This window comes from Podarcis vaucheri (assembly GCF_965113315.1).
Source record: "Podarcis vaucheri genome assembly, chromosome: 15".
Lineage (NCBI taxonomy): Eukaryota > Metazoa > Chordata > Lepidosauria > Squamata > Lacertidae > Podarcis > Podarcis vaucheri.
In genome coordinates, this window is record NC_138753.1 from 39537942 (window position 1) to 39551863 (window position 13922).

A 13922-nucleotide genomic window follows, 5' to 3' on the forward strand; every position below is an offset into this window, starting at 1 on the left:
GTCACCTATCAGGGATGCTGCGGCTGTGGATCTCCTGCATCAACAGGGGGTTGTACCAGAGACCTTTAGGTCATCCTCTGACCCTCCACCTAAAAATCTAGATGGCAGGGGGGAACAGATCTAAAGAGAGCCTTCATTCTGACATGTTGTTTTCTATGTGCAGCAATTATCACTTGTAGTTTGGAAGTGATGCAAAGCAATCAAATCAAGAAAGGGGGCTTTGTTGTTTAAATTAGCTAACAAATACATAACTGAAAAGGTGGCTTTTGATGTCTTTGTAGTAAAGTACAACAGATTGTTTTAATGATCAACGGTGGCTGGGTAGCAAACTTGACATTTTGCATCCAGAATAGATTATCTTTTTAGAAATTATTCATGGCTTGAAGTCCAAACAAATACCTTTGATCTAATCTTATACAGAGGCTTTGCAAAACAAAGTTTTATTGCACCTATTAAAAAATCATTCAGGTGGACTCTCTTGAAGGTTCATGGCTCTCACTCGACCTCTCCATGAGCTCAATTTGGACTTGAGGGATCGTGGTCACAATTGCTTCATGGATGCTCCGTGCGACATAGTCCAGGTTCTTTGAATTAATGCTGCAGATGTTGATCTGCTTGTTTGCGAGGAGGTAGATATGTTTGTGCTGCGCCAGGAAGTCCACTTGGGAAGCTGGCAGGAAATAAGTAACAGTATTGGCCTGGGCATAAAACCAGCTACGATCAAAAGGCTCATCACTGCAAACAACCTCAAAAGAATTACGAAACACACAAGATGCAAATGAAGCATGCATACAAATAATGCACTCGTTTACTTAGCTTGAATGGCTACAGAGTTTAGGGCTGACGTGATGCAAATCTGCAGCTTCGAGAATTTCCCATCCCCAGTGTAATGGATGATGATGATGATGATGATTAAAAAGTTATATCTCACCCTTCCTCCCAAAGGATTCCAGGCAGCAGACACAGAGAAAATAAAACCATTAATCTAACTTATTTTATTTTTCAAAAAATGGTCCTGCCATTCTCCTGATTCTGCCTGTTCACTCAGATAATCTCTGAACTGGAGAACTTGCTTCATTTTCATGCCCAGTCTGAATGAAGTGGACGTTTCAATTTCTTATTTAACTCTAATACAGCTAGCTAATTGGGAAATTTAATTAGTGCAGAATCCAAAGCTTTTGTAATCATTCATGAATCGTGACTTTGTGGAGAAACATTTTGTTTAGAATGAAAACATTTCGAAGCATGACTCACATATTAAAAGCATCCACCTCAATCCAACAAAGTTTTGGGGACCTGTACGCCTCAATACATGTTTTCGGGGTGAAATCTGCAGGTCTGGGGGATGATTTCCCCCCCCCCCGCAAATTACTTGTAACCTCTGATTCCATCCCTTGAACATAAACAAAAGTTAGAGAGGGAAGTGAGATCATGGGCCCCCATCCCAAGATCTCTTATAGGCAGGTGTGGAGTCTTCACCTCCACCTTCTGGTGGCTCTGCCCTGTGAGTGGTATGTGAGCCAGGAAGTCGCACGTGTATAGACTCTCAATCTCAGTAGGAATCTGGTGCACTCAGGGTTCCCACTGACATGCGCAAGCACCTTAACTGATGTTCTGCTAGGGATGGGGTCCAAATTTGTTTTGGTTTGCAAACTGGCATCTGAGCAGCCGAACAGAAAGGGGAGTGGCCAAGAGAGTAGGAGGAATAGGGAATGATCTGGGAGACAGGTGGGGCAGTGGATGGGAATAGAGTAGCCGGGGGGACTGGGAAACAGCTCAATGAGTGTGCTCAGTGGCTACAGAATTATGACTCACTGCTGGGGAACAAAACAGAAAACCACGGGAAGGGGAACAAATGGGAGAGACTGGAACCCTGAACAAAAGCACTTCATGCTGCAATGGTTTGTTGCACCTCCAACTTCCACCTTTTAAAAAGCATATAGAAAACAGTGCAGAGGCTGTGATTTCTCCTCCTCAACACATGTTATTTGAGTTCTATCTCTTAAGGGCAGTTTAGAGATGTGAGATGGAAGTTACTTCCAGGTGAACAGACCACGCCAAACACACAGTGAAGCAGTCCTGTGGTTCCTCTACCATGCATCCAGATCAATGGCAACTCACCATGGCGAAGCAGGGAGCAAAGAGAGATACATACCCCTGGTAAGGTTTGAGCCTAGTGCTTAGGAAGGGCACAGTCCAGATGCAGAACTGTCTTGGGCTCAGCAACAGACAATGGCGGCTGGTGCCCGTTGGGCCTTGTAGGGAGGAAGGCAGGGAGGTGAACAGTAGACAGAGCAAGAGCCACTGACAGGCAGAGTCAACTAATTCTAGATTTGTCCACACAAATCCTCCTCTCTGCTGAGTTCTACAAGGCAAACACTGAGTCAAAGGAGGAGGAAGCAGATAGCCACTCCCTCTAGCCTCTGGACTGGTTTTAAGTAAGAAGGCAGCCAGGTGGGGGCTGACTTAAGGCAGACCAAAGTGGTGGAGCAGTGCCCCATTTGCCCTAATGGACCGGCTTCCACTGGCAAGAGAATAGGCTTATTGGATACATACGGAGGAACCCGACAAAGCTATTGACTCCTGATTGGGCTGTGATATGTTCCCAGGAACCCGGTGTCCCCAGGATACGCAGCTTTTCCTTCAGTTTTTCTCTAATCAGCATAATTCTCTTTACTAGTTTCAGCAGACTCTGTTTCCTGAGGACAGGGATAGAAAAGATATGGCATGAGATCCCCTCCCCCCCCACTCTCTCCTCAAAACGGCTGTGAAGTCTGGTTCAGACATAATGATTACAGCCCAACAAACTAAAGTTTGTTGAACTAGGAATGAGCCATGCGTCCACATACTCCCACATTATTTCTTTCCTCCCTTCGCTTTCATGCTTTAATTCAATGTTCAGTTAAACCACAGTTTCATTTTGATATCCATACCAAGAAACTGTGGTTTGAGCAATCCATACAAATTACGATATCAAACCAGAATCAAACCAATCCCTGGATCTAGACATCTATAGATTTTAAGAATGAGGCATTTCTCCTTTGACAGTAGTACCTGCTGTGACATGTCCACAAATCCTCTAAAAAAGAAAGAGGCTTTTTTGCTTTAGCAGCTGGTCTTATGTATAGGCATCTATGCAGATTTAAAGAGTGGATGAATGAACCAGTCAACCACCCATAAATTAATCATTCCTGATTTCTTTTGACAAGTGGACAACCCTAATTTTTGATACTAATGATATAATCTGTATATGAGATCTCTGAGTGCTTTTAAATGTTCCTGATCATCCCTTCATCCTTAAGGGCACCAGGGCAGAATATTACAGGCATGAATAAACCAACCATACCAAGACAAAATACAAAAATGCAACAAAAACAAAACAATCAATAAAACAGTTCATGAACCAGTTAACACAACAGAGCAAACCAACAGCGTGGCCAACATTTTAAATGTCCAGGCAAATAAAACGGGTGATCATAGTTGGCACCACTTGCAGCCACACTAGCTGGGACTGATGGGAAATGGAGTCCAAAGGGCTGCAGGCTCCTCACTCCTGTACTGAATGCTATTACTGCACTGGTGCCTGCAGAATATTTATTCAGCCCTTGCCTGGGTTGCTCATCTCCCTCTTTTCTCTTGCCTTTTTCCACTCACAATTGCAATTGTGCAAAACTATTTGGGGAAATATCTTCATTACAGGTGCATCAAAATATTCACAGAACAGCAGCAGTCTGTATTGGACGATTGCTTTTTTTGTCCAATACAAGCCCTGACCGCGGAGTTACCTGCCTTCCTTCTTACCACTCGTACAGCAGTGCAGGGCTGGTCAGCACCATTGCGATGACCCTTGCCCCCAAGCTGGTGGGGCTAAACCACGTCATGCATATTTGCTTGCACAGCTGGGATTGGATTCTGATCAGTGTCTGGTTGTTTTTCGTCACCACAATGAGATTTCCAACCCGCTCCTCTGCATGAAATAATAGCAAAAGGGAACAGGGCATGTTGAAGATGGTGTTGCCAAATCAATTGCATACCAATCAATTACATGCGTACGCAGCCAGCTCTCCCCACACAGAACAGCTTCAGACTACACTTCCTACTCCTCCACCAAATTCAGAAATTGCTGGGGCTGGTGGGAGTTGCAGGGAGTATCCCTGAGGCTGCCAGTCCAGAGGACAACCCACCCAAGCTTTCAGAGGAATATAGGAACGTGCCTTGGTCCCGAGTCAGTCCACTCAGGACCATCAGCCATACGGTCCTCTACACTTTCACCATATGAACCTGCCCAGACCCTGAGATCGTCACCTGAGACCCTTCTCTGTATGCCACCTCTGAAGGACATTCAGAGGGTGGCCGTGAGAGAACATACCTTTTCTATAATAGCTCGATATATATGAAAGGCTTTCCGCAGGGTTTTGATTTACTGGGTACTGGGCAGTACCAGTGATTGGAAGTCTGCTTTATGATTATTATTTTTTAATATGCTTGTGCATCTTTATCATTGGATTTTTATACTGGTTGTAAAATCACTTTGGGGCTTTTTGTGGTGGGATTTAATAAACCGAAATCTACACTGTCAGCGACTCCCCAGTGCTTCATTCCTAGCCGAAATCAGAAATACTGGGGATTGAGACACAAGACTTACCCACTTTGGAAGAATGGCAGATGAAAGTGATGGACTACATGGAATTGGCGGAAATGACTGGCAGAATCCGAGACCAGGGAGAAGATTGGAGGAAATTTAAAGACTATTTACAGAAATATTGCAAAATTAAGGAATGTTAGAATGATGTTGGATTGAAGTTAAGTGGTTTCTAGCTGTAATGGTTTAAAAGAATATGGAAAAATTGGATTTTTAATAGGTAAAAATTTAATGTTATAATATATTAAGATTAAAGATCAGGATAATAAGGAGGGAAAGGAATTGCTGAACTAATAAATTGAACTGGAATACAAAAAGGGAGGTATGAGGAGGTCCAGGAAACAAGTAAATGAAAGATAAGTGATGTAAAGATGGAATTATTTTAAACTGTTTTATATTTTCTATTTTTTTCTTTTTTCTTTTTCATTATGTAATACTGTGAAAACTTTAATAAATATTTATATATATAAAAAAAGAAATACTGGGGATTGAACCTGGAACCTTCTGCATGCAAAGCAAATGCCCTCCCACTGAGCTACAGCTCTTCTTCTATGTGATTAGTTCCTGAAGAGGATCAGTCAGTTTTTACCCCTGCCATTCAATCCAATTTTGGAAGCGCTTTTGGATGGCACACAATAGGAGTGGATTTTTAAACCACTCCATAAAATCATCACAAGCATAAATGTGATATAAACTGGGCATTGATGTGGCAAGCTGAAGTCTAGGATTTCTACCAGAAAAAGAAGAGAATAACTCGGAGTGAGTGCACTCATTGTTACTCGCTAATTTCTGAACTCCTTTCTCTTGTCTTTGAGGACCTCTAGTGTTTAAATATAGGTATGATATCTTTCCAGAGCAGTCATGGACTTCCAAGCAGCCTTCCCAACTATGTGACACCTGCTTTATCTTACAGCTCCTGGGTCCCCATGATGACGGGTAGATTTTAAATGCAAGTGACAAACAAACAGACTCATGCACTGAGAGCATATGCGAGGGGGGTGCAGAGCTGTACTGCCTAGGCCTGCATCATGCCATCAAGACACACGGCAGCAATGGATTTGGCAGCAATGTAACACAGGTTCCTGATACGGTGATAGGGGACGACGTTACCTGGGATGATCCCACAATCCTCTTCTGCATGCTTTTGCTCTTCAACGTGAAAGGGGTTTCTTGCGATTCCACTGCCCTCCCCCAAGATGCTTGGTCTGCCTAAGACCCACTTAGTGTGACCATTGGAGTCCTACCGTATAGGCCAAACATTTTGGAAAAAGACTGAGCACACAGAAGCTCAAATCCCTTTGCTACAAAATGCCGCACTGCCCAGGCATCCTTGTCCAAGTTTCCTGAAGCCAGTCCTTGAGCTGCGATGTCGAAAAAGGGGAAGAGGTGCTTTTTCTAAGGACCCAAAAGAGGTGGGAAGAGAGAAGAAACAGATGCATTGTGAATTTGGGTGACATTATTGTGAACGATAGCTATGGGTTTACCTAAAAACAGCTTTGCATTGAAACACTAGCCTGGCAATCGTGACAAGAAATTGCGTGTGGGTGAGTAAACGGAATTCCATAGAAGTGAGTGAGTGAGGTAAAGGCGGATGGATGGAGCACTCTGTTCCTTCTCTGTAGCCCAGCATACAAAGCAAATTTGCTATCAGAGCAGGGAAGCCCCCTTCTCCATGTCTAGCACAAAAATATAGCAGGCTGCTGTAAGAGGACTGGAGCTCCAGCAGAATAGAGGTTTTGTGTTGTTCTTTTGGGCAGGCTAGTGACTTTTATGGTCTTATTTACAAGGCTGCTTAAAAGTGCCTCTTGATGGGTGTCTAGGATTTGACTAAGGAAGCTTAATGTTCTTCCTAATGGCTTGATGTTATTTCCTGAATGCACAATTCACCTGCAAGGTGGGATCTCAGAATGTGCATGGGGAAAACAGGCAGGCAGTAGGTTTTGTTTTTTTAATGGAAGAGAAAGGGAAAGATTTTGGGATGTAGTCTCTGGTGAATGTGCAGCCTGCTAGAGGAGGAGGGCACGTTTTGCCTCCACTGTGATTTGCTTGTAAATTTGTAAATCAAGCCAGTGTTACAAACAGAGCTGAAGTCTCTTAAGTGTCCACTCATCGAAAGAACAAGAAAAACCCTAAAGTTCTGCCCTAAAACATCTCACTTCTTGGAAGTGGGGATGGCATAATTATTTGCAGTGAAGCATGGGATATACTTGCACATTATCCTTTTTCACAAGTGGGACCTGCAACAAACTGGGTGTCAAGTGCTTCTCCCCAGGATTCTAACCACTCCACTCCATAGTATGCCCCTTTTCCCAACAAATTTCCATTTTCCCACTATCAGACAGGCCCCATATCCCCTATGCTTTTAAAGCAGCATCATACCCAGGCATAGGCAACCTCCGGCCCTCCAGATTTTTTTGGGACTACAACTCCCATCATCCCTAGCTAACAGGACCAGTGCTCAGGGATGATGGGAGTTGTAGTCCCAAAACATCTGGAGGGCCAAGTTTGCCTGTGCCTGATCATATCACTTTGAACAGTCACATCACCCTCTCCACCACCAAAGAATTCTGCTAACTTTACTTCGTTAAGCTGCTGAGAGTCATTAGGAGACCTCTATTCCATTAATACGGGACGCGGGTGGCGCTGTGGGTTAAAGCCTCAGCGCCTAGGGCTTGCCGATCGAAAGGTCGGCGGTTCGAACGCTGCTCGGTCCCAGCGCCTGCCAACCTAGCAGTTCGAAAGCACCCCCGGGTGCAAGTAGATAAATAGGTACCGCTTACCAGCAGGAAGGTAAACGGCGTTCCGTGTGCTGCGCTGGCTCACCAGATGCAGCTTGTCACGCTGGCCACGTGACCCGGAAGTGTCTCCGGACAGCGCTGGCCCCCGGCCTCTTGATGTGAGATGGGCGCACAAACCCCAGAGTCTGTCAAGACTGGCCCGCTCGGGCAGGGGTACCTTTACCTTTACCTTTATTCCATTAATGGATCTACTGTTCCCAGAGTGGTTTAACAATCGATCCCTCTTCCCAGAGAACTGTGAGAATGGTAGCTCTTTGAGGAGAACAGCGGTCTCTTAACAACTCTCAACACTCTCAACAAGCTACATTTCCCAGGATTCTCTGGGGGAAGCCATGCCTGTTTAAAGTGGTTTGACTCCTAGAACATCAGGAGGGCTGCAGCTTCCATATTCCTGGTCTGTCCAGTCATTGGCCTCTCTAGTGGATTCCTATATTTTACCTCCATCACTGCTGCAACTTCTTCCCACTGCTTGGGTGTCAAGCCAGTTTCCTCAGGAGCATGCAGGAACACGATGGAACCTTCTGGTGCATCCTGAAAGCAAACCGACCCTTCAATCAACACCTTATGTTGATTTAAAACACTGGGGGTCACAGAGGTTGGGTGGGGGGAGAAGTCTGGGAAGAAAACTGGGATTGCCTGAGGCAAATGTTATGGCTCATCAATGGCTGTTGCTATCATTCTCAAGTATAAAACCTTCACATTCAGAAGCAGTGCACTTCTGATTACAAAACGCTAGGGACACAGAACAGGAGCGATGGTTTGTATCGGGCACATGAGCGCGAGGGGCACGACACTATAGCTCAGTGTCAGAATACATGTGTTGCTTACGAGAGGTCCCATGTTACAAAGGAACAAAGGAGGCCGCTTTATACTCATCTCAGGGCTCATCTAGACTTGCATTTGCCCTGAGGTTAGAAAGTGTGGGTCTGAGAGGTTTTCCTCCTGCCCCATCGTTTCTTCCCAGGGGGAAAAGCCCACTCGTTGGCACAAGGTCAAAGCAAACCTCCATCTGGGAAAAATGGTGTTTGCTCTGATTCAGTGATAACAATTGGGTCTTCCCAGGGGAAGGCGGCAGGGGAAGAGGGCATGTGGATGAGCCCATAACTGGTATGGTCTATGCTTACTTGAAACCGATTTGCATGATTTCAGCCAAGTGTCCTTTCCAGCCTTCCTTGGAGATGCCGGGGATTGAACTTGGGACCTTCTGTATATAAGGCAGCTGCCTCCTTCACTGAGCTATAGACCTTTTTCAAGGCCAAGCATCTCTTAGCAGCATCAGGAGGCAGACAATGAGGAAGACCTCAGACTGAGGCTCAGCCAGGGTAGATAATACTAGGCTAGATGACACAGCTTCCTGTGTTCTGTTGACAACTGGGTGGGCACTGCTGCAGGAAGGAGGCTGTATTTATTTAATCAATTACATTTGCATCCTGCCCTTCCTCTGCAGGGGTCAGAGTGCACACACCATCCCTGTGAAGTAGGCCAGGCTAAGACACAGTTACTTGTCGGTGGGGCAAGCAACCCTAAGGGTGTTAGTCTAGCACATGGAGGAAGGTCAGCACAGGCTAGGCAAGAAAGGATGGTCTAGCGGTTCCTTTCTCTCCCTATTCTTTCCCACGCAGACACATCAGCTTCCAGTGCAAGCTTGGTTTCATCCCAGCATTCTCACTGCAAGAATCTGTAAGGGTGAGTGCAATCCATCTCTAGCTCTGGCTGATCAAGTACAGTAGTCTTTTATTCTCAGGACATTACCTGCAGCTCCTCCAGGAATCCTTCTGTGTCGACAGTCAATTTGATGGGATCCCAGTAGTGGTAAGAACGGATGTCTGAAAAGCCAGCAACTTGGAATATGCAACCAAGATTGTCTGAAAAGATAGAAGGGGGAAGCTTGTGGGAGCTTTGTTTTGCTCCAGCTTTGTTTTTTGGTTGAAAATGAGGGATGCACTCGCATGTAAGAGATGAGGAATGGGGCAGAGTTCAGTGGTAGAGCACATGCTTGAATGCAGAGGGCCCAAGATTCATTCTCTAATTACGTAAATGATGTCAGGGAGAAGGGCTGGGAAAGACCTCTGCCTGAGTCCATTTAGATATACCGTATTTTTCGCTCTATAAGACACACTTTTCCCCCTCCAAAAATTAAGGGGAAATGTGTGTGCATCTTATGGAGCGAATGCAGGCTCCATGGCTTCAGCAAAGGCAACGCAAAGAGATTGACTGTCGCAATACAGTCCGAAACTCTGAAGCTCTGAACAGGAGTCTCCTACGTGTCCTCAGCACCCTTATTGAACTACATACCATCCAACATTTCAGGGCGGCAAAGCAGAACACCCTCCCACGTCCTCCCTGCCTGATCTCACCACTCTTTCGCCCATTCCCTGCCCAATCCACGTTCTTTCTCACCCCCACCCATCCACCTGATCTTCGCTCCAATCTTTGAGCCTACTTGGTCTCTCCCTGGCCACCAGAATTGGTGTGCCCACTTTCAGAGGTGTACTTCCAGATGTGCTGTGCCCGCTTCTGGGAGTACAGCAGTGGCAGAGAAGGTTGTGGAGGCTGCCATGGCTGCCCCAGAAGACAAGGATGAGGAGGTGAGGAATCCAGGGTTTCAAACAGAAGCCGGGGCAGCTACTGTGAATCTGGGATGTCTCGCTCAAAGCAGGATTGTTGGGTAGTATGGAACAGCTCTCAGAATTCTTCGGGGGAGGCAATAAGTTTTAAAAGTGGTATCATAGTACTTTAAACATATGGTGTGTGTGCCCTCTAGATTATGTTTTCTGCACTGCTGGCACTGCTACAGATTGGGATTCTTTTTTAAATCACAGCAACATTTCCCACGGGCTTGCAGCTTCAACTGTAGGGCTGCGCATCAAAGTGGTGCTGGGAAAACAACAACAGTTTATATACCTAAGTGGGGTGCGGCGATCAAAACAGTTGCTGGAGCTGTGCAGTAGCTGGGCTTGTACCATTGGTGGAGAAATTCAGCTCCAATCCACAAGGCTCCGGTTCCACCATTTGTCTGAACACCACATGCCTATTTACAAAGGAAAGTTTTGGGTAAGTCAAGACGGGCAAGAGTAGGGATTTAAGAAGGCATCAACTTCCATTCTGCCCTGCATTTGCCATGTTCCGCTGCAGCTCCCAGTTCTGTTTTTGTCATAATTCTCCAACATCTCTAGACAGAAGGACCACATAAGTGAAGCTAAGGTACAGGATAAGCACAGGGTTAATTTGTGTACAGAATGGCTTAATTAGCACGGAGCTGACTTCTAATTTAGCTGCTGTTGCTGATAAAAGCTGTTACCCTGTTGTCTAGGAGAGCATGGCTGTCCTTGCCAATAGCTAGCTCCATGGCTGCTCGGGTGAATTCCAAAATTCCGAGCTGTGGGAGGTATTCGTGGTTCAGTGTTGGGTCCTCAGGAATTTGAAGCAGGATTCGTTTTACCACTGGTGGGATCCAAACTTCCTCCAGATCTGTCTGGCAGCCTGGGAAGAAAGGCAGTGCTGATGTAAGCTGTACCCACCAACATTTCAGAGACAAAAACAGGAGGGCACACCCATGCATTTGGTCATGCTGTGTTTCAGTTCTGCATCCATAAGGGACTTTGGAGGTTCCAAATTATTTGATCTTGTTGACAGTTGAAAAAAATATGGCCGTCTCTTTCTCTCTCGGTAATCACCTTGTGTCTTTGCAGCTCGCGTCCGCTGCCAAAGTTATGTGCCTCTCTCATCACTAGGGATGGGGATGAAATCTGCTCCAGTTAGCATTTAAAGGCAAACCTATCTAATTCATATTTTCTGAAACAATACAAAAATCTCAACGAGAATGTGGAAATCTGAACTTAAGTTTGGGGGAAATGAGAAACTGATATTGATAGATTCACCTGCCCCAGCTTGCCCTTCTGATGACATGCATCACTTCTGCTACTGGATTCTGGTTGGCTCCTGGATCTAGCACAAAGCTCCTTGTCATTATCTTCGAATCTCTCCATGAACTCGCACCCTCACTTTCAATCTCACATCCTAATGCAACCCGACCCATGACCCCTCACTTCTCTAGCTCCACCACCCTTATGTTTATTGACTCATTTAGGTCCCACTTCTCCTCCAAGGACCTCAGGGTGGCATATATGGTTCTCTCCCCCTCCCCACTTTACCCCACGACAACCCTGCGAAGTAGGTTAGGCTGAGAGGCAAGGACTGGCCCGAGGACACCTGGCAAACTTCATGGCTGAGTGGGGATTTGAACCCAGGTCCAGAGTTCTCCTGTTCCCTCAAAAGCCTGCTGCTGTGGATCTTGTATCTATGAGTAGGAAACAGGAGGGGTGTGGGGTGTTGCATACTTTAAAAAATATCTCCTTCTCTCTCCGCCCCCCCCGGCCCCGCCCCAAAGCCGTTACTATGTGGAGTTAGTCTGCCTGCTGGTTGGCTGCACTCAGAGAATTGGTTTCTGCCTTAGGGTGAGAATCAAACCTGCCCTCCACCCCCGGTGAGAGGTGGGAGATGTGTGTATTCCCCCTGGATGAGACATGACAATGGCCTGCTTAGTGGAGTTTTTTTTTGTTTTGTTTTATGCTGCAGGCTGATTGATGTTCCTGGCATATATGATTTATTTTTTATGTAACTGATACTGTTTTGATTTGTTTAGCATATGAATTATACTTCTGGTTCATTCATTGTGCTTACTGAATCTTTGGTGTGTGTGTGTTCTGAATTAGGAAGTGTTCTTTATATTGGTTAATCCTTCGTTAATCACTCAGAGCTGCTTTCAGCTAACTTCCCTGCTGGAAAGGGGGTGTTCAGATATAAAATCAAAATATAGAAAGGCTCTGCACTTTCTGTCTGTATGCTCAGAAGTCTCTCCCAGAACTCCTGTGGGTGCTAAAGGTAAAGGTAAAGGGACCCCTGACCATTAGGTCCAGTCGTGACCGACTCTGGGGTTGCGGTGCTCATCTCGCTTTATTGGCTGAGGGAGCCGGCGTACAGCTTCCAGGTCATGTGGCCAGCATGACTAAGTTGCTTCTGGCGAACCAGAGCAGCGCACGGAAACGTCGTTTACCTTCCCATCAGAGCGGTTTCTATTTATCTAATGCACTTTGATGTGCTTTCAAACTGCTAGGTTGGCAGGAGCAGGGACTGAGCAACAGGAGCTCACCCCGTCGTAGGGATTCGAACCACGACCTTCTGATCTGCAAGTCCTAGGCTCTGTGGTTTAACCCACAGCGCCACCTGCGTCCCGTGGCATCACTGCCATCCTGTGGGTGCTAGCTTCCCTCAAAGCCCTCCCTAGACACCACCTTTTCTGTTGGCTCAACCCTTGACTTCCCATGCACTACTGGAACAAACTAAACACCCATGCAACTTTAACAACCATATATTGCTTCCCTCTGCTCCCCTTCCTCGGTTGCATCTACAGTATCCATTCCATTATAATTTTAGACTGGAAGCCACTTGGGAGCAGGGGACTGTCCTCTTGTCCTCTGGAAAGTGCTTTGTACACTTAGGTCAATGTATCTATATGTCTTATGTTTTTGCCTCTCAAAATCACAGTCGTCTGGGTGGCTAAGAAACAGTAAGCCATTAACCTCAGAAGAGCAGAAAAAGGTTGATTCCCTTATGTGCCTCACATCTACAACACCATGGTCACTGAATGTTTCTTCTCACCTGTGACAACATTGGAGTTAACTTGTGCAACCTTCCCTATTGAAACAGATTATTGTTGGAAGGAGCTAGGCTTGGCTAGGAAATCTACCTGCATGGCCAAGGCACACCTTTTGGGGTGAAGGATCTGCTCTGTACGCATCCAAGGGAACGTCTGCTGCTTTGGCTAATGGAACATCAAGGAAAACCGAAAGAGTCGCCATGGCCCAGCCAGGCTAAGACAAATGAAGCTTTCACTTGCACCTTCTTCTGCTCCAACAGTGGGGCCAACATACTTGCTTAAAGTCCTCCAGAAGAACCCACATTGACCCTCCATCTCATGGAACTGTAAGACAATTGTTTCCTGGGGTACCATGTGCATTCAAACTCAAACATTCCAAAGTAAGGACGTGGATAGAAAATAGCCCACTTAGTAAAATCCAACATGCATGATTCTCTGGGACTGCTCCCTCTCTTCTCCTCTACCAAAGGGGAGAGGGGGGAGAAAACCCCCGTATAAAGTTATTTGCCATTGCGTGAAAGTTAGGGCTGTGCAAGCCGCAGCTTCCCGATTCAGTTCAGATCCAATTGGGTGGCCTGGATTTGGGCCTGATCAGACCCAGATCAGACTTTTTGATGCTTAGGGCAGTGGTAAATTCTGAAGTGCAGCAGTTCAGTGTGGTAACTCATGGCCATGCCTCCAAGGATAGTCCAAAAGCAAACAGACTAAAGAGAAGGTTAACCCTGCCAAATTCCAGACAGGTAGATCCAGGGGCAGGATAGAGGTCTTCTAACAACTCTCAGCACCCTTAACTACAGTTCCCAGATTTTGGGGGGGAGGAAGT

The 13922-nt window shown here is 46.0% G+C and overlaps 1 protein-coding gene across 2 annotated transcripts; it reads right to left on the bottom strand.

Moving 5' to 3' along the window:
• Positions 1–424: 424 nt before the first annotated feature.
• GOT1L1 (glutamic-oxaloacetic transaminase 1 like 1) lies at positions 425–13405 on the bottom strand. Of its 2 annotated transcripts, none has more exons than XM_082200558.1 (9): positions 13190–13405; positions 10742–10923; positions 10345–10471; positions 9193–9305; positions 7879–7971; positions 5887–6037; positions 3802–3967; positions 2557–2699; positions 425–670 (listed from the first exon to the last, which is right to left on the bottom strand). In XM_082200558.1, exons 1-9 carry the CDS (start codon positions 13299–13301, stop codon positions 465–467), a joined length of 1293 nt encoding a protein of 430 aa, XP_082056684.1. In that variant the 5' UTR covers positions 13302–13405; the 3' UTR covers positions 425–464. The 2 variants fall into 2 exon arrangements, with proteins under 2 accessions (XP_082056684.1, XP_082056685.1); XM_082200559.1 differs by having other exon boundaries at positions 13102–13238.
• Between the last annotated feature and the right edge of the window lie 517 nt (positions 13406–13922).